At 42.2% G+C, this 24620-nt stretch overlaps 1 protein-coding gene and 1 non-coding gene across 2 annotated transcripts in view; both read left to right on the top strand.

The window, feature by feature from the left end:
- Positions 1-4184: 4184 nt before the first annotated feature.
- LOC123981217 lies at positions 4185-4352 on the top strand. Its single transcript, XR_006827709.1, has one exon. It is a non-coding gene; the product is annotated as a U1 spliceosomal RNA (small nuclear RNA).
- A 5360-nt stretch (positions 4353-9712) lies between these two features.
- LOC123980832 (VPS10 domain-containing receptor SorCS2-like) overlaps positions 9713-24620 on the top strand; it is a 174441-nt gene continuing 159533 nt past the window's right edge. Inside the window, exon 1 of the mRNA XM_046065379.1 lies at positions 9713-10159. Within this exon, the coding sequence (XP_045921335.1) occupies positions 9806-10159 (354 nt within the window). The 5' untranslated portion in view covers positions 9713-9805. The remainder of the gene's footprint in view (positions 10160-24620) is intronic.

Below are 24620 nucleotides of genomic sequence, written 5' to 3'. Positions count from 1 at the left end.
AGGGAAAGGAGGAGAGTGACCCTCAAGGCATACTTGGTGTTGTCAAGTCCTTTTACAGAGATCTTTATCAAGAGAAGGCCATTTCTGAACAGTCAATTGATTTTTTCTTGTCTCATTTAACCATGAAACTAAAAAATTCAGAAAGAGATCTTCTTGAGAGAGACTTGACAATTAATGAGTTAACAAAAGCTATGCAGAGCATGCAGAATAAAAAATCTCCTGGTTTGGATGGTTCACCCAAAGAGTTTTACAACACCTTTTGGGACCAGCTAAAAGCCCCTTTGTTGCAAGTGTTCAAGGAGAGTTTCTCTAGAGGCATACTACCACCTTCGTTAAGAACAGGCTCCATCTCCCTTCTTTTCAAAAAGGGAGACAGGAAGGACTTGAAAAATTGGAGGCCTTTAACCTTGCTCGGAGTCGACATTAAAATATTGTCAAAGGCCCTTTTTTTCCGACTGCCACCAGTAGTTCATCGACTGGTCGGTATAGACCAAACGTGTGGGGTTCCAGGCCGATCCATGGCCGACAGCCTAGCTTTAGTTAGAGACCCCTTTTTGTTTGCCCAAGATCGTGACCTCCCTCTATGTATCCTGGGACTAGATTTGGAGAAGGCCTTTGATAGTATTAACCACCACTACTTTAAAGCTGTTCTGTCCCATCTTAATTTTGGCAACAATTTTAGAGATTGGGTAGACCTGCTGTATGCCGACATTAATAGCACCGTTGTGGTAAATGGGGGATGCACAGCTCCATTCAAAGTAAAATCAGGTGTACGACAAGGTTGTGCTCTTTCCCCTGCCCTGTTTATCCTCGCAATCGAGCCCCTCGCGTGTGCTCTAAGGCAGGAAAAAAACATCAAAGGCCTCCCAATACCGGGGGCAGCAGGCAGGGAGGCAAAACTCAGTCTATACATGGATGACCTTACTCTCCTCCTGACAGATAATAGATCAGTAAGAAATACCTTGCTTTTGTGTGACAATTTTACTGCAGCATCAGGAACAAAAGTCAATAAAGGGAAATGTGAAATACTCTACCTTAACTGGAGAGAACCAGTGGAAAATCTAGGCGTCATACAGAAAAAAGAGACAATCAAAGTGTTGGGTATACAAATAGGGAAAGATATGGAAAACACCAATTGGGAGTCAAAATTACCCAAAATAAGAGGAAAGCTCCTACAGTGGCAAGACAGGGATCTAACCATGGTGGGGAAAGTACTGGTTATAAAAGCAGACATCTTGCCCTCCTTGACTTTTTTGGCAACAACTTTTCCAGTGCCACACATGTTTATGGTGACACTTAGGAAGATTATTTTCCAGTTCATATGGAATGGACAACATGAAAAACTAAAACATGATATAATGAACCGGCCATTAGAGAAGGGGGGAAAAGGTGTCCCAGATATTGAAAGTAAGGGGCGGGGTGTGCTTAGAGCATGGGAGAAAAGACCACCACAAACCATCCCATATGTGTAAACATGGACGAAAATATATGATACAGTCTTTTCATGTCTAAAAAACGGTGCATCTCAACTACCATACGACAAAATCACGAGAATAGAAATAGAAAAGGTTCTGTCCCCACTCCACTCAAGATTAACTACTGTGGACAAACTAAGGGAAGAGGTTTCAGAAATTGTATGGGCTAACGTCAGTCACTCTATCCTAACCAATAACCATAAAGATTTGGCTTGGCAAGTCATTCACTAGTGTTTGCCCACCAGAGCTTTTCTTGAGAGGAGAAACTGCATCCGCAGTGCTAATTGCCCTAGGCCTTCCTGTGGTGACAATGAAACTGTGCAACATCTTTTTTTGGTCATGTCCCACCGCTATATGGGTATGGTATACTTGTATCACCATAGTTGCAAGCTTTGTACAAACCTGCTGGTTGCTATGAGGACATATCTCATGGTAGTTTGCAAAGAAATCCCACAGATAACGTTAAAAAATGGTGGGCTATCATCAACTTTGTAAAAGAAAGTTTATGGAAAGCCAGAAATGTAGGTATAATGAGTAAACTTTGTGTTCCACAAGAAATGGTTATAAGATCTATGTTAAACATCAGTGATTATATGTTAAAAGACAAATCAACAATAGAAAAGAAAAGAAAACTGTTAATGTGGAGAGTTCATAAAGACAGTTGTATGATAATGTTTAATCTGTTTATAGTGGGAAAATTGTGAAAAGATTGGTATTGTAATAGGGGCGGTGCAGTGGTTAGCACTGTCGCCTCACAGCAAGAAGGTCGTGGTTGTCTGTCCCTGCGATGGATTGGCGACCTGTACAGGGTGTACCCCGCCTTTCGCCCAATGTCAGCTGGGATTGGCTCCAGCCCCCCACGACCCTGTACGCTGACGATGGATGTATGGATGGATGATATTGTAATGTAACAGACTAAGACATTTGAGAAAAGACTTTTATTTTGAAATTGATCATTTTATTTTGAAGTAGTTATTTAACATGAGGGCAGCCATTTTGAGTGTACACTGAAGAGCACATGTTGGAACCTGACAGTTCTCTCAACCAACAACTTATTCTGCTGTCTTAGTGTGGCATTGCCAGTAAGTATTTATTATTTATTTAGGAACCTGTGGAATAATGTAGTTTAATTAGTCATTCATGCTATTACACTGCTCAAAAAAATAAAGGGAACACTAAAATAACACATCCTAGATCTGAATGAATGAAATAATCTCATTAAACACTCCTATCTTTACATAGTTGAATGTCCTGACAACAAAATCACACAAAAATGATTAATGGAAATCAAATTTATCAACCCATGGAGGTCTGGATTTGGAGTCACACTCAAAATCAAAGTGGAAAACCACACTACAGTCCGATCCAACTTTGATGTAATGTTCTTAAAACAAGTCAAAATGAGGCTCAGTAGTGTGTGTGGCCTCCACGTGCCTGTATGACCTCCCTACAATGCCTGGGCATACTCCTGATGAGGTGGCGGATGGTCTCCTGAGGGATCTCCTCCCAGAACGGGTGGGCCAGTCCATAGAATCAATGCTTTCCTCTTGCAGGAACTGCTGACACACTCCAGCCACATGAGGTCTAGCACTGTGTTGCATTAGGAGGAACCCAGGGCCAACTGCACCAGCATATGGTCTCACAAGGGGTCTGCGGATCTCATCTCGGTACCTAATGGCAGTCAGGCTACCTCTGGCGAGCACATGGAGGGCTGTGCGGCCCCCAAAGAAATGCCACCCCACACCATTACTGACCCACCACCAAACCGGTCATGCTGAAGGATGTTGCAGGCAGCAGAACGTTCTCCACACAGAGTCTCATACCACCCTCATGGAGTCTGTTTCTGACCGTTTGAGCAGACACACGCACATTTGTGGCCTGCTGGAGGTCATTTTGCAGGGCTCTGGCAGTGCTCCTCCTGCTCCTCCATGCACAAAGGCGGAGGTAGCGGTCCTGCTGCTGGGTTGTTGCCCTCCTACGGCCTCCTCCACGTCTCTGATGTACTGGCTTGTCTCCTGGTAGCACCTCCATGCTCTGGACACTACGCTGACAGACACAGCAAACTTTCTTGCCACAGCTCGCATTGATGTGCCATCCTGGATGAGCTGCACTACCTGAGCCACTTGTGTGGGTTGTAGACTCCGTCTCATGCTACCACTAGAGTGAAAGCACCGCCAGCATTCAAAAGTGACCAAAACATCAGCCAGGAAGCATAGGAACTGAGAAGTGGTCTGTGGTCACCACCTACAGAACCACTCCTTTATTGGGGGTGTCTTGCTAATTGCCTATAATTTCCACCTGTTGTCTATTCCATTTGCACAACAGCATGTGAAATTGATTGTCAATCAGTGTTGCTTCCTAAGTGGACAGTTTGATTTCACAGGAGTGTGATTGACTTGGAGTTACATTGTGTTGTTTAAGTGTTCCCTTTATTTTTTTGAGCAGTGTATTTAGCGCATTGATGATGTACTTACCAGAACTAACAAGTTAGCATACCTGAGTATTGTTAGCTTCATTATTTCAACAACAATTATGTAATATTTACCTGTTACTTTCAGTGTTACTTTTTCTCAAATAAATTCTGCCAAGTACAACACGTGGCTTGTTCATTGGAGAAGATGTTGGAGAAATGAGCTTGCTGTTTCATTTTACATGAGAACAGTACAGATATATTATTGTCGTTGTTGCATGTCGTATTTTTTTGGAAAGATATTATTCTGTGCTGGACATAATAAACTTCTAAAAATGGAATTGTTCACCCAGGGTGAGGCTTAGCTATTGCACTCTAGTTGTGCTTACCCCTGCAAATTCCCCAAATGTGGGAATCTCAACTGCATAATTTATTGAAGTGGGGGATTGCGTTCGCGCTCTCCCCTGATCATTATGTAAACTGGAAGGAAAACAAAGGAGTTCTTGGCTGCAACAGATGTCGACACACTGTGCACACAGTAGGTCAACATCCAACTTCCGTGTCGGCGTGTGCTCGTGTCAATGTTGATTTTAAGGGCCCCCGGTTCCTTGCAGTTTGTCCAGAGAGTGTCAGTGTTGCTGTGCGGAGGTGTCAGCTGTGGAGCTGCATGTTGAGCAATGCACCAATGTGCACCGGAGCTCCTGCCCCTTGATTACCAATCTGCAGGAAGACACATCCCTCCTGAGTAGTGACAGTGGTGGAGGGGGACACGTATAGCAAGACTGGACAACCCAGGTACATAATTTGGATTTCCTCATTTGAAAAGAGAGTAAACCAAATACATTCCACTTGTGTTTAAACATTTATTTACTCTAACAGTCCACTCCACTCGTGGTACACTGAAAGATGTAATCAATAGTGTTATACTTTTCCATACCATTTGGCTGAAACACCGTAAGGAAAGGCTCAGGAGGTAGAGCGGGTTGGCCGTTAATCGGAAGGTCGGTGGTTCAATCCCTGGTTCCCCCTGGTTGTGTGACGAAGTGTCCTTGGGCAAGATACTGAACCCCGATTTGCCCCTAGCGGCTATTCCGCCAGTGTATGAGTGAGTGTGAATGTTAGTTTCCGTTTGAGCACTTAGGCTCAGTGTATGAATGTGTGTGACTGGTGAATGCAGATGTAGTGTAAAAGCGCTTTGAGTGGTCGAAAAGACTAGAAAGGCGCTATACAAGTACAGAGCATTTACATTTTTACGGAGCATTTATGAGAATAAGTTGCACTGCATTCAAGTATTAATATAATTCCTGATACTGTGCAACACATTTGAGGCGTTCTTTTGCAAAAACAAAATCTCTGTTTGTTTATTATCTTAAATCATGGTTCTTGTTGTGTTTGCTACAAATTATCTTATATTCAGAAAGGCTTTCATTGGTTTTACAAATGAACTCGATTTATTGTGGCCAGCATAGGGTACATAGAGAAGGTCTTAGATCTTTGAGTTCATAATGAATGGGGGCAAAAACAAAAGTGTTGCGTTTATAATTTTGTTCAGTGTATATAAAACCAGGCATATGCCAGGAACTGCGCATCTTTCCTTTATAAATCCCAATCAACGTGTAATTGAGCGCACATGCATGAGCCACATACCCTGCCTTGGTTCCTCCCATAAATGACAATGCAAATGACCATAAACATGCCACTGTCACCTCCCAAGGTCCTAGAAACATTGGCCAATCTTACTGCAAAACAATAAATAATAATAATAAATAATTTTTATTTCATGATTTGAACTCTTGGATCAGCAACAAAACGCAAAATGAGTGAGTGGCAGAGAGTCACAATGGCAGTCAGTGCAGCCCGCTCAGAGACTCATAATGACTGAAATAAAGAAAACTTTGTCTGAAATAAAGTGGATAAATCAAAGTGGTTGTGAGGTGGAAGTTATAAAGCACATATTGTTTGATGCAGCTTGTTCACGAACAAAAGAACATTCAGAGAGTTTAATAGAATTAGAATTATTCTGAAGAAAGGCTTTAGGAAGAAAGGTAAACACTATAAATTGTTGATCACATCAGAAGCACACCTGTTGGCTCCCGTTGCTAACAGCCGGCTGCCAGATACAGTGGTTATAGCCTACTTGTATTTGTATCGAGATGGCACGGTTCCATCAGGTTGGTCTATCTAATGCTGGACCCAGATCAGAGAGTACAATCTAAATCAAGAGAGGGAATATAAATCAAAGTATTAGCCAGTCATCAAGATTTCCATTTCCATTGTCCTCTGCAGTGCCATAGTGCAGCCATGCAGCATAACACACGAGTGGCATGCATAATTTATCTGTTTACAGCAATCGTACAGAGTACTTCACATCTTTTTTAAAAAATATTTTTTTAAAACCTGTTCTGCCCAGCAGCCTGGTATAGAGTATGATGACCTGGATACCATATTGTGCCAGACAGATTTTACTTTAACAAGAGAGTATTAATATACTCCTTTGTCTGTTTTATTATTTATTTAATTATGTATTGATTTGTCACCGGGCCGGACAGGGGAGCAGACACGGGGATGGGGGGGCACAAACAGACAGCACAGAGAAAGGACAAGACCTGTAAGGGAAGGGGGATGGAAGGTGGGGGCAACAGGGAAAAGCAGTGGGAAACACCAATTGCAGAAAGCAACAAAACCTGCAATAGAACAGAGAGGGGGGCTTGGGGAGGAGAAAAACAACAACAAACAAACACAAACAAAAACAATAAAAATACTAATAATAGTAAAAGACAACCAGCCGAACAGCAGCAATAAACAGCTGACATAGTATGACAACTAAGAGAAAAATGAAAAACAAGAAACAGTCCAGCACACTAAATAAGCAACACAGCACAGCCACGAGAGCTGGAATAATAATTAATTTAAATAAGTAACTGAAAGAAAAGCATCAGGAATAATTCTACCAGGGACAACCTAAATTTGTTTGTGTCTATGTGTGAGACTGTGTGTGTCTGTGTGCGTGTGGGTGAATGTGTTTGTATGTATGTGTGTACATGTGTGTGCGCATAAGCCTGTTAAAGAATGTAGTTGTTGGTGAGAGCGGGATGCCACGACTGTGCCACACTTACCCCAGCAACAGGCAGGCAAAAACCCCAGTAGCCAATAGGGGTTGGAGAAAGAAAAAAAAAATAAATCAATCAACAAAACAAAGACTCCCAGATGCACCACGATGCAAACGCGGAAGACCCCGACCCAAATGCCAGTTGACAACGTAATGCCGATGGAACACAAGAAGCGTAACCCGTGGAAGAGCAGCGCCCGGACCGACCGCGGCGCGGACACAACATAGACCAATGCTCAAAATGCCATGCAATCATCAATACCAATGCACAAGTGACGAGCCCAACGCGCACACTGCGCGAGCATGGCGACACCCAATGCCCAGCAGCCCCCTGTGAATCCCGCATGCAAGGTCGGGCAAACGAGAGAGAGCAAGCAGAATAAAACGACAGTGAAAGCCAGCAGAGAGAAACACCAGCAGCAAGTCCCAGCCCGGCAGCAAATGTGCCGCACAGGTCACCGTGCACCCGCCAATAAAAGTCCGCCGTCCCCCCAACCGCTGGAAAAAACTAAGGCCACCGGCGCCAGCCGACATCCCCCATGCCCAGCACGCCCCCCGGCCGCCGTGCAACACCAGCCAAACCAGCAACGAGGCAAAATCAACCAGCTCAGCTGCATGCCACCACCAAGCCACCCACCCGTCAAGGGCCGAGAACTCCAGGCACAAACCCAGAACAAACCGGAGCACAGCCCTGCCCTGCACCCACACTGCAGATCCCAAAAACTAACTATATACCTCAGTATCCAGAGGGGTCCAACAACAGAGAAATGGGGAAGCATGGATCCGAGGCCAACGAAGCAAAACAGGGACGCAAACAGGTCCCTCGAAGCCAACAAGGAAATGCCTCCAGTACTTCACATCTTGCCAAAATGATCGCTTGATCGTCAGTGGTATCCCCCATCCTGGGATATAAAGTGAAGATGGAGGTTTGACAGGTGAACACATTTTTAATGTTGGTTTTGTCATGTTTGGCCTGCATCATGATTAGGACTGGTAATAAGGATGGAGAGTAGCGAGAGAGCTGTCACTGGCTTTATTTCCAGACATTTTTCATTTACACAGCTTTATGTGCAGGTGCTGAAGATGTGCAGGGTGAGTCGAGGTAAGAAGGGAGATCTGTTTGTGCGCGTCTCAGTGCACTCTGTGCGCCATTTCCATACATCATACGTGTACGTGAAAACCAGCGTATGTAACCTTTTTGTGCATAGGCAGCATATATCAAAACGCTCTACTTTTTGAATTCAGGAACCACAACTCATATGCACTGAAATCAGTGCAACTGCTTACAAGTCTTGACCCCTGTAATATGGGTCGTAGACCCCTTTCATTGCAGTCACAATTCAAGTTCATATGAAGAGATTGGAGTAATTCCTGGAATGAATATTGATCAAATTCATGACTTCATATTTGTTGACCCTAACCATAAGACAAGGATGCAAGATCAGCACAGTTCATATTAATCAAATTACCATAAATGAACTGCCACACAATGAACCTGGGACTTATGGGTCTGAGCAGTTGCCCACTTCCGATGATATTTAAACAAATCTGTTAGTTTAAAAGTTAAATTTGTGACGACTGAAGGCATCATTTCACCTTTCCCACAACACATGATCATCCTTCTTGGAACTGCAAAGTACGGTGCTGTTGGTACAAAATGTTATCATAGTCCCTAACGTAAACCCACATTGGTGTGGCAGGTTAATCCTGTCAGTTACATTCTTTACTCTGTGATCAGTAAAACTAACAGTCTACCTAGAATAGAAAAATAATCATTGCGATTTTATGGCCAGCCGCAGCTTAATAGCAACATGAATCCAAAGTAAATCCTTTTTGTTTGACCTGAAGAGACACCTGACCCCTACCAATCCTGACCCACCGAGTTATGGGTTAATCCACCCTTTACCTATAATTGGATAAGAAGACAGACACAGAGGAGACCTATTACTTAGTGGGATCAAATATGAACTATGACCTCTTGACTACTTGGCCACCAATGCACAGGTAGTGAAGAGGATGAGTGGACTGATAGCATGCAAACATAGTTTGGCTGTGTCTTTTGGGTGAGTGTTTCTAACTGCTTTAGGTCATTGGATAGTTGTCTTTTAAATATGGAGCAAAGAAAAATGCTGGAATATATTTAAAAGCTGAAACAAACCCAGGGAGAATTCAGGGGCAACTAAAGGTCTCTAAATAGATGTGGACTAAAAGCTTAAACAAATTACTCTTCACTGACAGGCTCTCCTGGAGCTGTTGTATTGTTACCTTATGATGTCTGGGATTCAACACACACTAAAAATAAAAATGATTCAACCATGGGTTCACAGACGCAGAAGCCATAGAAGCTGAGGTCGAAACAGCATCACCAGTTTTTTTTCTGGCCCCTTCAAAAATCACAGCACATGAATAGCACCTGTAAACTAAATTGCAATCATTTGCAACAGACACTTGAATGTGCTATAACTGATAATCGATGTTTGAAATATGTCATATCTCATATTTAAAATGTGAATTCCTCATGTGGTGACTCTCCATGAGGTTAGACTGAGTGATGAGCTCAGTCGTAGGACACTGCAGCTGCAGGACAGTAGATGGCACCGCTGCGCCGTCCTATGGATCCTGCTTGGCACAGAGACGAGTCCACGTTGTTCACACTGTCTGCCTTCGCTCCCCCTCCCTCCATCTCTCGCACTCTCTCTCTCGCTCTCTCGCTCACTTTCTCGGCTTACAGTATACACCTATCTATCTTCCAAAAGCATCAGCAGTCTCTCCATCAGTCTCCGCGATACGAGCGCTACTACGGCGCAAAGCATGGCATCTCTGCGCCCAGAAAAACCGGTCTTCGCCGCAGCACACCTCTGCGTCTTTCTGTTGATCGCCTCGGCCTGGATGTCACTGCCGGGACCCGTGCGCGGTGACAGCGGGGCTTTAAACCGGCGCAGCGGGGAGGATCGTACGTTTGACATAGGTGGCGGAGACAGAGGCTCCCCGCCAGGCTTACCGACGGTCGGTAACGAGGAAGCTTTAGACGCGGAGAACTCACCCCGCTCCAGGAGAGCGCTGTCCCGGGAAAAACAAATGTCCCTTCTCAGCAGCTCGTTTGTGCTCAAGGGGGATGCGACCCACAACCAGGCGATGGTCCATTGGACAGGAGAGAACAGCAGCGTAAGTAGCCTATCCCATCCTTGTCCCGTCCCTACACGACCCGCTGTTTCATGTACCATCCCCACCATAGCATCCCCCTCTTTGTCACCTTCCACCATCCATCACTCCAGCCACAGCGCACATCACCAGAAACAAGTTATTGTTCTTGCAGGATGCTGCCTGCAGCGGCACACTGCCTGCAGCGGCACACTGCGTGGCTCTTAGAGACGAAGGCACTGGTGTGGTTGTTCTGCATCATCCAACTAGATGCGCGGTGGATGTTGTCAGGCATGGGACTTTTTAAACATTTTCATGTCAGGGGCCCCTCAATTGGGCATGTACTCTTTGTACCCCAGACTTTCATTACATCACATGGTGGCCCAGGGTCTCAAACATCATGTTGTCTGTTTACACTGAAATCATAGCATTCAGAGTGAAACTTGTTATCATCTATGTCCTTTTCCCCCCTACATATTTAGGGGCTGTATGTTAAAATGAATACATGTTCATCTGACTTGGGGGACCACTTAAACGTAATGGAGAAGGCCCTCATAACACACTTTGAGAACCACAATTATAACCATGCATTCCACTGTGTATGATAACATTCAGAAGGAGTCCAAGGACGTGCCTGTGAGTGCACAAAGCCAGTGTGACAAGACAAGGAGCACCAAACAGACAGCTGGGTGCTTGATTTATTCACAATAGCCATGACTAAAATATTGATGCAGCTTTTTGTCCTAGAATTTTGCAGTGTCTGTTTATTTGTGGTGTGAAACACGATTTAGATCATATATAAATGGATATTGTAGCCTACTTTGTACTGGGACTAAAGTAGATTTTAGACTGATTTCACAAAAAATAAGTGCCACTGGGATTGAACAGTGATGTCAGCAGAAACAAAAATACAACATTTTAGAGATATTTAAGTGATTATGTTGGAGATAAGTCACCATGATAAGGTCACTGTATGAATATTATAGTGATTTTTTTAGTGCCCAGTCAAGTGAGAGCAGCTACACTTTGTAAACAAGAGCAGTCTTTGTGATGGATATTGACAGACGCTGGGGGCATTTGAGTGGTGGTGTCTGGTGGGGACATCACTTGCAATCAAAGCCTTTTTGTCAGTGTGACACATTTCTGTTTTACTGGCAGTGGCTGCAGGCGGCTCTGGAAAAAAACTTCCAAACAATTTGTCATGAAACAAATTGGTTGGTAAATAATGTAAACAGTGAAATATGCAGATAACATTCAATTTATTGGAGGCAAGAGGGACTGAATTTAAAGCTGCTCAGAGCACCTTCACACATTGGCGGCGGTAGCCAGAAATCTTGTGAATTTAAGTAAAATTAAGTTCATGTTTACTGCACAACAGAAACAGAGGATATCTCTTATTTAAACCCAAGTTAGTCTTATAGGAGTGTTAAGGAGTTCATAACTTTTTGTTGGCTTTGTTTGTAAAGTTTGAACGCTGCAGCTTTAAAGTTGAACTGAAATTTGAGTTCTCATCACTACAATGCCACCAAAGGGAGGATAAAAAACATTTTTTTTGTATTTGTGGAAACAATATCTAAGCTTGGACCCTCTGATTGGGTGTTTCCCATGGCAGCAGTTGACTGACACCACGCATATATTGATTTGTTTATTGAAAATGTATTAACTTGATCTGCTCAAAAAAAACCTGCCCAAAGTCACTTCTGAAGACGACGCGCCACAGTTCAATAATGATGTGTGGGATTCTAGAACTTTGGCATTTAAGACTGGGCATTTAAGTAATAAAAAAATGACATCCTCCCAATGGACTCCAGCCTTTCTCACGATGATCTTCCCTTCTACATTTCCACTTTTTTTTGTGAGGCGATGAGTCTGCAGGGATTTTAGTGCTCAGGCTTTGCCAGTCACAGGGAACTCCAGGTTTGACTTATCCTCAATTAACTTGGCGAGGGTATGTACTCTGAAAGGTCATTGAGACCGAGTTCATTCCAGCCTAATAAACACAGACAAATGGTGCCATTCAATTTCCCAAAGGCTGACATTTATGAGTAGTGCGCAGATTGATGGGTGGGAAAAATGAATTTCTGCCTCCTCTCTTGTTTGATCATTTCTTTTTCGAGTCTTTGAGGTTCCAAATGTAAGTCACTGATGAGAGGGTCAACAGCGCAGAGGACTTCAGTTGTCACATCTGTCTTGATAATGGTTAATTAGGAATGTAATAAAGACCACCTGAATATAGAAATCTTTCTGAAAACATACATTTCACTTTCAGGCTAATCCCTACGTCATTGCATCGCTATAATGTAATATGTGTATGTTTGTGTTCTGGCTGACGTCCATTGCTTATCAGGCAGCACAGTGCTGCACAGAGAATGATTTGTTCATCTAGCTTTATAGTAGAAGTGCTGTTATTGAAAACAGCTCCTGTGTACTCCGCGCTGCCCCTGTAGCAACAACATTCACTTCACTTTGGGTGACTCAAACAACCATTTCCAGTCAAGAATCAACTTTGATGCCTATTCATGACCACAATTTGTAACATGCACCTGTTGTTTAAAAACCTAGTCTCCAAACCCAAACTGAGATAACCATGATGATATCAGGGGTCATGTTGTTTGACAAAACTCTTCCAGAACCGCAGGAAACATTACACAGCAATTTTTACAAACTGTGTAGTACTCCACATGACTAGTAACTTTACGTGTAAATTTAAATCAACTTTGTTTAGTATTTGAAAATGTCTGAATATGGCCTGAAAGAAACACACAGAGTGCACAAGTTTCCACTGTGATTATCTCAATTATCTACAAATAGTTCTATCATCAGAATCATTTGAAAGATCACATAAAAACAAAGGGGCTTTCACTTGCAAGGTCCACAATCAACAGATATAGTTAAATGAACAAAGCAGAAAGATATATGAGGCTTGCAGTTGCTGAATAGACATTCAAAAGTGTTGTGGGGAAGCTACGACATACCCCCCTGTAACTGAAGAATACTGAAGATATGATTTGGAGATTACAGGTTTAAAGGCATTTTAGGATGCTAGGATATTATTTTTAAAAACACATTCCCCAACACAGACAAAAAAATGCATGCATTCGTATATGAGTCCCGGAAGTCATCCTGGGAAGGGACATGAGGCTGTGTGACATGATCCCAGTCTTCTGAATGAAGAGAGCCTCCATTATTGAAAGGATTCTCTTTGTGCCCCTCTCGCTCTCTTCTCTCTGAGTTGTTGACCAGCCCCAGGGAACTCTGAGCTGTGTTCATCTTCCTTCTATTTCTGTCTCCTCTCTATGGTGATGAACAGCATTACTATTTGTGTGTGCGTGTCTCTGTGAATTTCTATCAGCGGGGAAACAGCCCTCAAAACTGAATCAGGTTTCTCTGTTTTGCGTGTATCGATTGTTTCATGGAGAGACAGATGATTCATTGCTACTGCACTCACACCTTTTTTAAATTTGCAAGTGTGTGTTCTTGGATGTGTGTGTAGTTGATCCCTGGTGGCCTGTCCCACAGTAGCCTAAGTGATTAATGAGCAGCAAAAGGGGCACTGACAGTCCAAACTCTTATCCCACCCTCTGCCCCCAAAGGGGAATTGTGGGTAATTCCTGGCACTTCCTGGTTTAAGAGCCCTCCTGGGTGGGAATAAATGAATATAGAAGCACATTGAATTTATGGTCTCATAAATGCTCAAGGGTTAGGCTGTATTGTCAGGACAAAAGATACAGTTTAAAATACTGATGTTGTCATATGTTGAGATTTAAAGTGAATACATAGTAGCTGTATGTTTATTTATGAATCCATTCAGCAGTTGTTGAGATATTTCAGTCTGAATCAAAGTGGTGAACTGCCCAACTGACATTGCCATCACTACAGCAACACCACTATTGCTTGAAAAGTAATATAATTTTTAAAAAATGACTCTCTGGTGCTTTCAATTTTGAGCTTTTAGACTCTCAAGGGCAATATATGCCAGCTGCGTCTGACACACACCAAACACCTGCGCTGATTGTTTTCTACATAAGCCTGTACTCCAGTGGTGTTTGGTCTACCTCTGTTGTGTTTACTCCCTTCGTTGGGTCAGTTGGCACATGTCACATTATTTGATGCTCTACAATGCTGCTTAAGTGTATTGCACTTGAAGCAGCAGTTCATAACAGTGACCACTTTCAGTTAATTCTGTCCTTGTCAGCCATCGTTTTTAGCTGACATAATCAGTCTAAATCTATTTGTGATCACCATTCCTCCTTCTCATCTTTCTGTGCCTCTTATTCTGTTCATGGCATTGGGTTGAAGGGACTTTACAGTTAATTTTGTCACTTTCCCACCATCCCCTCAGATTACCTTGCCAACACCACCTTCGGATCACAATCAGTGTTTGCAGCATACATCAAACCTGCCATTTGTTGAATTTAAGGGAACCATAATGTTTTATAATAATCTGTTATCTTCATTTACAAAGCAATGCTCTCTCTCTCTCTCTCTCTCTCTCTTTCTCTCTCTCCAGTCAGACACACATCTATGTCTCCAGGGTCTTGACATAATGTGAAAGGTATTTGTTCATGCTTCACGTAGTGAACAGACAGTTCATTTGGCCCCTGGTTGTTCTGCTGTGGAAAATGTTTTGCACATGTGAGGAGAGCCTTTCTCGTCATTTATCTTGTCTGTTCTTGTTCATTCTGCTTAAAGCTGCTTAAAGACACTCCAAAACCCAGACAGTAAATCAGCACACTTGTTTGCTTGGTTCTCCTCAGTCCATTTTTATTGTGAATCCTGCAAATGTGTCCAAATTACAAAGCACAGTACCATTAGAGCAGGCTTTCCATCCAACGTCAGGACATATCTACGCACAGTTGAGTGTCTTTCTGCAACATCAAATGGCTCTTGTTGATTCTCTCACTGATGATTGATGCTTGATATATCGCTGTGATGTTAAGTCAAGATGATATTGGCCTTTAAAAGGAATGCATATTTTCCAGCAAAAGGAATACTCCACCAAATAAAGCGTGATATTTTATTAATTATATTTTTTACAAAATATTTTAAAATATGACTTAACAAAATTTTTTGTGGCACCCTGGATATTGAATTGCTGTGGATTATGCCCAGATTTTTTTTTCTTTATAATGTTTTGTAATAAGCTGCCAAATGACTAGTCTTGTGCTCTCTTTAAAGGTCAGAAAGTGTTTACAAACTCGATATACTGTATAAATGTATTAATACTTTGTTAATGTGTGTTTTCATATTGTATGATGGTTGGTGGCGATGGAGCAATGGATAAGACACATGCCTTTGGTGTGAGGGACCCAGGTTTAATTCCCAATTGTGACGCATCCACCAATGTGTCGTTGAGCAAGACACTTAACCCCTAGTTGCTCCAGAGGTGTGCAACCTCTGATATAATTAACAATTGTAAGTTGCTTTGGATAAAAGCATCAGCTAAATGAATAAATGTACATGTATGAAGTTATATGAAGATATGCTTTTCAGAGCCAACATTCAAGCCTAAAATATTTCAGTTGAGTACTACTTAATATACCAGTATATTGAAGGGAGGACCATGATTTTACATTTTTTAAAGAGTCTAAAGTGCTAAGAGTCCTGACTGAAGCATGGCATGCATACATCTGTGTCCGATCTGTTGGCAGCGTTATCGCAGGCCACAATAGCAAGTTAATTGTCTGAAGCATAAAAGCACTGTGGATGATCATGCTTATCCGTTGATAAGATCTTCATCCAACACCTTCCTCTTAGTGTGGCCTCAGTGTTGGCATGGGATCGCTGTTTTCCACTTGGCGGTAGGTAGCATTTGTCGCTATGATTTCATGGTGACTTTGCTAATAAGACCTTGGGAAAGTACAGGGAACGGTTTGCTACTGTAGCATTACTGTCTAATTAAGTGTCCGTGATGGCAGGTGGATGCTGGCAGCCCAGCAGCTAAATAGAAGCATTGAGATGGACCGATGCTGCTGGCAGCAGGCAGAGAGATTGTTATCTGTTTGTTCCTGCGGTGCTGTGCATGGGGAAGATGTGTGTGTGGTCTCTTGCTAACTAACTTCTTTTTTTCTTTTCTGCTTCCTAACTTATTCTCTCAGCTTGGAAAGGTGGAAACCCTTGAAGGCAAAATTAGAATTGAAAGGCTATGGCCCACAAGAAAGCCCCTCATCCCAGACATTCTCTGAACTTTCTTTCTTTTGTGACAGTGCTAAAATGTACCCAACATGCGTTCATTGTTTTTCCAGTTTTGTCCCTGTACACAGAGCTGCCATGGTTAAACGTTCCTGCTCATGTAACCCTGGCAACCCCCACTGGAATCCTGTTGGGGTCTTCCAGTGGTTTGGTTCCTGATCTGAATTCAGAGATGCCCCTTGCCTTTCACTTGTCGTAGGTCCTACATGTTTCATGTATAGCTCTGGCATAAATATTTTTCAGTCAATTGGACCTTTGTTGTGTTGCTAAATAAGCTTTTTTGCCTCCCCTATCCACAGCAGTACATTGCTTAGCTTTCCTGCCAGGGCTCCTTTCTGCTTCTCCAAACTGGGGACACGCTGACTGCTGTCTACTGTAGGTAATACACTTACTCTGGATAAGTATCTCATACAACCGCACTTCAAAATACCCACTGTCCCTTTGACATATTACATTAATGCTCTCCAGAGGATAATCCTCTTCCCTTTTAAACACTCCGTGAGCTTTCTCCCAGTGCTCAACTCAGTGCCAACATTTCCTTTTGTCTTCAAAAAGTATCATAATCTTTTTGTGAGATTGCCATGAAATTACTTGAGCACATTCATGCTTCTCAGAGGATATTACCTTTCCCTTTTGAACACTGGGCTTTCTTGGGCCAAAATGTCAACTTTGCACACAGAATATCTCATAATCTAATAAGTAGAATGCCATGAGTTTCACAAGTATCTATAAGCTCCTAAGGAGATTAACTTTTTAATGTAATTACCCTGTGACAGTTCCTTTTGTGGCATCCTCAGACACTCTACATTGTTAGCTACACTACTAATACATCTCCAATAGCAGCGTGTAAAGATTTTGTCTTGTTCATAACCCCAAAATTTCTTTACCTGAAGATGAATCCTTAAAAGGACCACGAGTGAAGTTGAGAAGTTTTCACAATAACGATATGTAGATACAGGCTTGCAGTTATTTGGTTTTTGTGTTTGTTATGTGTGTGTGAGGGGGTGGTGTGAGATGTGTGTTTGCCTGTGTGCCTGTGGGAAAGCTCTGCCTATAGAGCCCCTCGGAGAGTTGTGAAATGCGGCCCAGCAGGGTTCCTTCAGTATTTCACCTTCACAGCAACACATTTAGAGATTGGATCTTCCTCCCTTGGTGCTAAGCCGTCCGCACTTTCTATCAAACCCCTCCCCATCCGAACCCCGCCTCTCACCGGGGACCTTGGTATTTTCAGTTTCCGTCTTAAGCCAATTGCACAACAACAGCATGAAGCCTTCCACACACAAGTCAGGTGAAGAAAAATGGGATGACTATAAAATTGACTGTGTCCGTGGTTAGATTGAGGTGAATACAAAAATACAAAGTAAACACACAAAAGAGTTGCGTAACAGTTTATTTATATATTTGCGATATTATATCAGAACCTATACTCATGCATTTTACTGACGAAGGATTTACTATATTAAATGTTTATCAACCCACACTTGAGGCTGCATAGCACATTTATGTTATTTAAAAAAAAAGATAATTAACACTGATGTAAGAAAAGTTAACAGGGTTTTGTTCATTTAAATTTAAAATCATTTAAATAAATATATCTATATGTGCCTTGCATGTGCTATGAAACACGCACCCTGGAAAAGTTAACAACATACGTTTGCATTTTGCTGGACAAGGACCAGTAGTGGGATCAGGAGGAAACACAGAAGTAACGCAACATGATTATACTCCCTGTAAACTTGTGAGGTGATCAAGGTGGATGCATTAGTTGACAAAGTGTTTGACTCTGACAACCGTTTATTTTGTTTATGGCTTCTGTTAACCATGACCATTTGTCATATTTCCCTAACCATTTATTCAACTCTGACCACCTCTAACCCTAATCCAGTGATTATTTTACCTAGAGCTAACCAAATGTAACATAGCAGTGGCAGACCAGAGTCATTTTTGTAACAGTAACTGTAATTTTCAGTGGGGTTGAAAGGCGCTGTCAGACAATGACACAACACACACAAATAACATAGTTTGTTGTTTAGTTTGGGGGACTTGTTAGGTGGTTGGATGTGCAGTGGGCATATTGTAGGGCTGGTGGTGGTCTGTGTGGTTGGGACTTTTGCAAGTTTGCACTTTGCTAATTCCTCTACATGTATATATGTAATGCATACATTTCTTTGATGAAATTGAGGCAAGTCTTATGTATTTTGTATTAATTTCAATTTAATTAATTAATACCATGGTGCTCAGTCATTTTAAAATATTTTTTGTAACAAATCCATGGGTAGATTTTTGTGATCTCCAATAAATATTGGGCATCATGTATATTTAATTAATTATTCCATCAAGAGACCATGAAGGGTTCAGTTTCCTCACCAATTTGCTTTTTAACATTTTCATCTATACCTGTTCACCATCTTTATCTGAAGAGTAATTCATTCTCATGATATTAAATTTTTCCCCCTCCCTTCTAAAACCCCTAAAAACTATGGCCCCTTGTTGCCTTAGCCGATTCTCGGTCGCACTGTGAAGTGAACAGTTATTTAACTTGTAGTTAATCTGATTCTGAGCAGACTCATTCTTTCTTCTTCACAGGTAGAAAGAAACCGCATTCAAGGTAGTAATTTCATATGAAACCATAATCATTCAGATAACCAGGATTTTAAGGATTTAGTAATGGATATATGTAAATCCATTTCAGAATAGTGCTAACTTTTCAGAGAACTGTGAAGTGTTCTGCTTTAGTTTAATGGTGAAGAGCCCCCTTTTGATTATTTAGAAAATGCTGTTTCTTAAAAGTTGTAGTTATCCTATGCTCCCAGTTAGCTGGTTTGTCTTGGAGCACAAACCCAGACTTAAACTCAGCCCTGTCTGCAGTTCAAAGGCAACACTGCCACCCAAGTTCTACCAGGAATGACGTGCTTGCTCACTATGCCAACCTCTCTCTCACACACTCACACACTCACACACTCACACACACACACACACACACACACACACACACACACACACACACACACACACACATACACACACACACACACACACACACACACACACACACACACACACACACAAAGTGACTGGAAGCAGTAAAATTGGAATTAGCATGTGTTGACAGATGTGAAGCTTGCCAGTAATAATTCTTGTTCCTGGGAAAAAAAAATAGGCTGAACATTTGTGACTCATGTTGATAGCAATTAGAGCACCGGAGTATCAGGGGAGGGGTGGCGGCAGTGGGGAGTGTGTGGGAGTAAAGAAAAGGAAAGAAGCGCGAAGAAAGAAAAAGCAATAACTCTGAGGCCTCTTTCATCTAAACTCTGCATGTTCCTTGGGTGGTTTTTAACAAACATGCTGTCAAAAACTGCAGTGGTTTTACTTGAAAAAGACGAGGCTGTACACTGATGATGTGATCTGACGCTTGCAATGATGTAACGCACTCTGCCCTGGCTCCTACACTGTTTGCTACCTCCATCTCTCGTTCTCTCTCTCCCTCAGTGTCTCCCGCCTTCTCTATCTGGTTTACTTTTGCTTGATTGAAAGAAGACGTGCGCCTTTGGGCGAGAATAAAGATGCAAAGCAGTGACAAATTGAATTATTGTTTGGATTGCTGCTTGTCACAACAGTGGCGTCAGGTGATTTCAGTCTTCTGCAGCGTAAATGGTGAGACAGAGCAGCTTACAAAGATCAAGTGACAGTCAGCCACTGGGATGCTAAAAATAGACTTAAATGCAAACTAAGGGGGTGATTATGTGGTTTTTAATATGCAGGTTAGTAATTTGAAGGTTAGCTGTGCAGGTGTGCATTCATACACCAGTCACTAAAGATACAAAATGTTTAAGACTTTCAGTAGTCATGAATAAGAGATGAGATCCAACTAGTAAAACAGTTTGAGAAGAATAGAACTTGAAGATTATTAAAATATGAAATGCCAATAGATGATAAAAAGAGTGAACTGAGAGGATTGTAACAGATACATCGAGATTATGTTTTTGCTGACTGCAGTTAAAGTGAGGGTTAGTACAATTATTAAATGGTGTTTTAAAGATATGTTGCAATCTGATTTTTTGGGGGGTTGGACATTAATGAGTCAGTTTGTTGAATTGAAGACTCTTGTCTTCTGCTACCTCATAAATATACAGACAGTCCAGCACAGGACTAAGCAAATTCACACTTCACAGTCCTGTCCCACCTCATTGTTCATGGCAGTGTGGCTTCTCAAGTGCTGTCATTGGTAGTCATATTTCAGTGAAGTAATTCTACCAAAGTGTCCCGCCTGCGACAGCCCTGCTCTGGGGACAAGAGCCATTTGATTCCTCAGCCTCTTCTGTGCCTGAGCTGGCACGTTTGTTAATGCAAGTGGAACTTTTTGTTTCTTTTTTTTTCCGCTCAAGAGAGAGTAAGGGAGAGGTAGAGGAATGAAGGAGCGTTGAAGCCTCTTTGGAATACCGTGTGTAAACACAGGCAGTGCATCACTCAGGTAATGAGATTCTCCCCTCTGCTTAAATCGAAAACCCCTCAGCACCTGAGGAGGACAAACAAACCTCCTTCCCACCCTCTCTTTCACACACACATACATACGCATGCACATACACACTTTCACACTCACCATATTTGCCTCTTTCTTTCTACCCTCCCTCCCTTCCTTCCTTCCACTCCCCTTCTCACCTCTGTGAATTTGGACAGGCTGTTTGTATGCAAATATGTCATTTGGAGGAACCCCATGCCCAATACACACACACACACACACACACACACACACACACACACACACACACACATAGAGGTTCAGAGTTGTAGTGCTGAGGTGAACAACACTCAGTAGTGCAATAGAGGCCAGCAAAGGAAAGCTTGTTTGCCCTTTTTGAAATGTATTGTGTGTATTCAACAGCAGCCCCAACTGGTTCTCTCCTCTCTTTCTGTGGTTAATCCTCTTTTTCATTATCATCCTTTTCTTTTCATTTGCCTCTGAAAAACAGCTTAGCGCCAAACACTGTGCAAAAACACTAGCCCATTTCCGGAGTGTGGTGTTCCTTTCTTTGTCTGGCAGAGGTCTGTAAAGCTCCTTTTGCTAAGAAGTCTGTGTTGTTTTGATGATTGTAGGTCATTGTTGTGCATGTCTGTGTTTCTGTATGTCCAGGTCTTTGTGCTGTTTATAGTAATATATCACGCCAATAAAAAATCAGGTGTCAGACAGTAAATGTCATCCCATACCAGTGGGATGGAGGTGTGGCAATATGTAAACCCTTCAAGGAGACCTCATTCACAGAATAAAGACTTTCTGAGACCAGGCACCCACTAGATGTCAAGCTAGAGGAGCAGTAGGGCTTATTCAAGAGTTACAGTACATTTATTTACATTCTACAACACAGGGCTGCACAATTGAAATTAAAGTTTTTTTTTTATCTATCTATCTATCTATCTATCTATCTATCTATCTATAGAATGACAAAAGAGTAAAAATTTAAACAATTTAATCAGCTATGTATACATTCAAATTAGGGATTTGTTGTTATTGTGCAAAACCAGAAAGTTCCATGTCATTTATTTATGCTGGAGGTGGAGTTGAGGAGGAAAAAAGCTGCTCTGAAGCCAGAAGACCACCAAATTTAGCCTAGGATGAGCCTAGACTACAAATAATTAAATTACTTTTACCTTGGATACTTCATATACATTTATCCAGTCATTTCATGGAATGGTCAGTGTTGTCATTGTTGCCATGTGTCAGTGAAAGGGAGCACTAGTCCATGATGTACTGCCCTGCCAACTTGAAATGACGTGTGTCCCAAGCCCACAATAAGTAAAGCACCGATTGTGTGCTTTGTAAGACTACTGCAAAGTTGCTTTTGACATTACAGTTGTTAAACCTGTTTCTTTGACAGAAGACCTACATTATGAGACTGATACTTTCGAAGAACGCCTCTAATACTAACTAATACATTGATGTTAGCAGTCTTTCTCTGAGCAAAGTCTGCAAAGCAGCTTCTTGAATGACATCATCAGAGTCCCGTGCACTGGAAAGAATAGCTCAGTCTGAGTAACATCAGAGTGCACAACTGATGAACACTGCACTGTATCCATACCTATGAATGCATGTGTGCTGCCGTGTCCGTCCCTGTTAGTCCCATTCCAGTGGCCCATGGAAAGAGGACATTCTTTTCTGCAGTGTTATAGCCTTGTTAAACCCATTCCCTCCTGTTAGCCCCTTTCTCTCTCCATTTTGTGTTCTCCAGCAGTGAAGTGAAAGGCAGTGAAAGACGGTCAGTCACTGGCCATTCTGAACCAAAAGAACAATGTCTGATGGGTGTAAATTAAAAGCATTCTTTGAGGCTACTTTTGACTGAGTGTGTTTGCGTACTTCATCCTTGCATCAGTTTAGTCGCTCAGTTGCGGTTTTGATTGTCAAATGGAAAGTGATTTTTTTCCCCTTCTTTCTTCCTCTTTCCCTCATAAATCCTTTTACTGGAAATGGCCTCCAACATGGCTGCTAGTTGCCAAGAAGCAGCCGCTATTTCCCAGTCAGCTGCCACCACGAGCCCAACACTAGAGCGTGTTTTGACACACTAGGTGGGGAGTATGTGTGTTGTATAAAAGGGGTGTTATGGTTCTGGCTTGTCTCTCTCTCCACATTCGTCATAATGGCTGCCGAATTCCCCCTGACCACGTTCTCATTAGCACTGCGTCAACTGCAAAGAGCTAGGCTGTGGCTCATCTGCAAGGAGCACCAGTCCTGAATGCACAACACTGCTGCATTTTTAAAAAGGGTTGGAGATTGTTGGTCGACATGGAAGGTGTGCATAAAGTCTGCTTGTGTGTAAACATGATAATTATGCAAGTGGGTTTGTCGTCATGAGCTACAGGACTCCTCGAAGGTCTCTCAAATGAATTAGTGCAGTGGATGCTCTCACCAAATTTGAGAAGTGGTGCACCTTGGAGAAATGCAGCCATGTAGAATGTTTTCCATGCAGATTTCCCATTCTAATTAATAAGATGTAGCTGAAGGCTGACAGCAGGGATGTTGAGTCAAGGTTTGCAAACAAACAACTTAATAGGCGGTTGAGTTTGTCGAATGCTGTGTTTTCTGTTTTGCCTTTCAGACATTTTATTAATTTAGCAAACTGTCTTAAAAAATCAAACCTGCTACCTTTCAGATACTGCACAAGAACATCATAAGAGTGTTGAGTAGATGGTGTTGTCCTTGTTGTTTCAACTGTTCAAAAATTATTCTGATAGTATGTGTGTTCCTCACCTTAGGAGACAGTCAGGATTAAAAAGAAATCATCAGGCCTGCTGCTGGGTAGAGAGAAGATAGAATATCAAAATGAATGACATAAAGGTTCTCCTCTTTAAAATCTCCCATCCAGAGAAGGGATTATCTCCCCGGAAATATCTCTATCTTCGGAAGTTTCTATCTTTATCTGTTTTTCTTTGTGGGGGGAATCTCCACATTTCCCGCCGGTCTCGTCTGATTTTACACTCCTTCATGAGAAGCCTTCCCTGGGGGGCCAGGATCCATCTTGAGGGGAAGTGAAGGAGGACTAGATTTTAAAATCCGATATTCCGATGTATTGGCCAATATTCTTTTTTTCTTCTTTTCAGAAACACATAACATAAACAAAGATTATCCCTAACATTTGTTATTTGTAGTTATGAGAAATCACCAAGATAACATGACATAATGCAGTTTAAAAAGAAACTTTTTTTATTGTTATAAATAGTACTTTAAACAAACGCGTGGATGTTGTCAAAAGGGGACTTGAAGAGTTGCAAACCCTGATACCTGATTTATCTGCAAATAAACCATATCCGCCGATAATATCAGCATACTGGTTTATGGATCGGGCAGGAAAATCGGGGTAGTGGGCAGCCACAGATCCAGATCCCACAGCTCCAGAGGCAGAAATGGAAAGAGGGAAGTCAAGTTAGTAACATGCATTAATGGGATAAGAAATGCATACAGATGGAAATGGAGAAGACGAGAGAGGAGCTCTCTGCATCATGGGAGGTCTCCCAGCAGTCTAGGCCTATAGCAGCAAGGATGGTTCATCATATTCAGGCCGCTGACCACTGAGTAAAAATGCTTGGAGGGAAATTCAGCAAAGCACTGCGGCCAATTTTGCAACAACCTTATTATGTGGGTGATGCTTGCTGTGTGAAATGCTGATTGGCTTCAATTAGCCCATTGGCACCTGCACAACATCTGTGTCCCAATGGTGCCACCTCCATTACTGCCATGACGATTCCTTCTTGCAGATGGGATTATCTTGAGATAGATATGAGGATGGGATGCATGATGTTAATG

This window comes from Micropterus dolomieu, linkage group LG12, assembly GCF_021292245.1.
Source record: "Micropterus dolomieu isolate WLL.071019.BEF.003 ecotype Adirondacks linkage group LG12, ASM2129224v1, whole genome shotgun sequence".
Taxonomy (NCBI): Eukaryota; Metazoa; Chordata; class Actinopteri; order Centrarchiformes; family Centrarchidae; genus Micropterus; species Micropterus dolomieu.
Note: the sequence above shows the minus strand (reverse complement) of the source record. Positions and strands in the feature narration are given on the sequence as shown.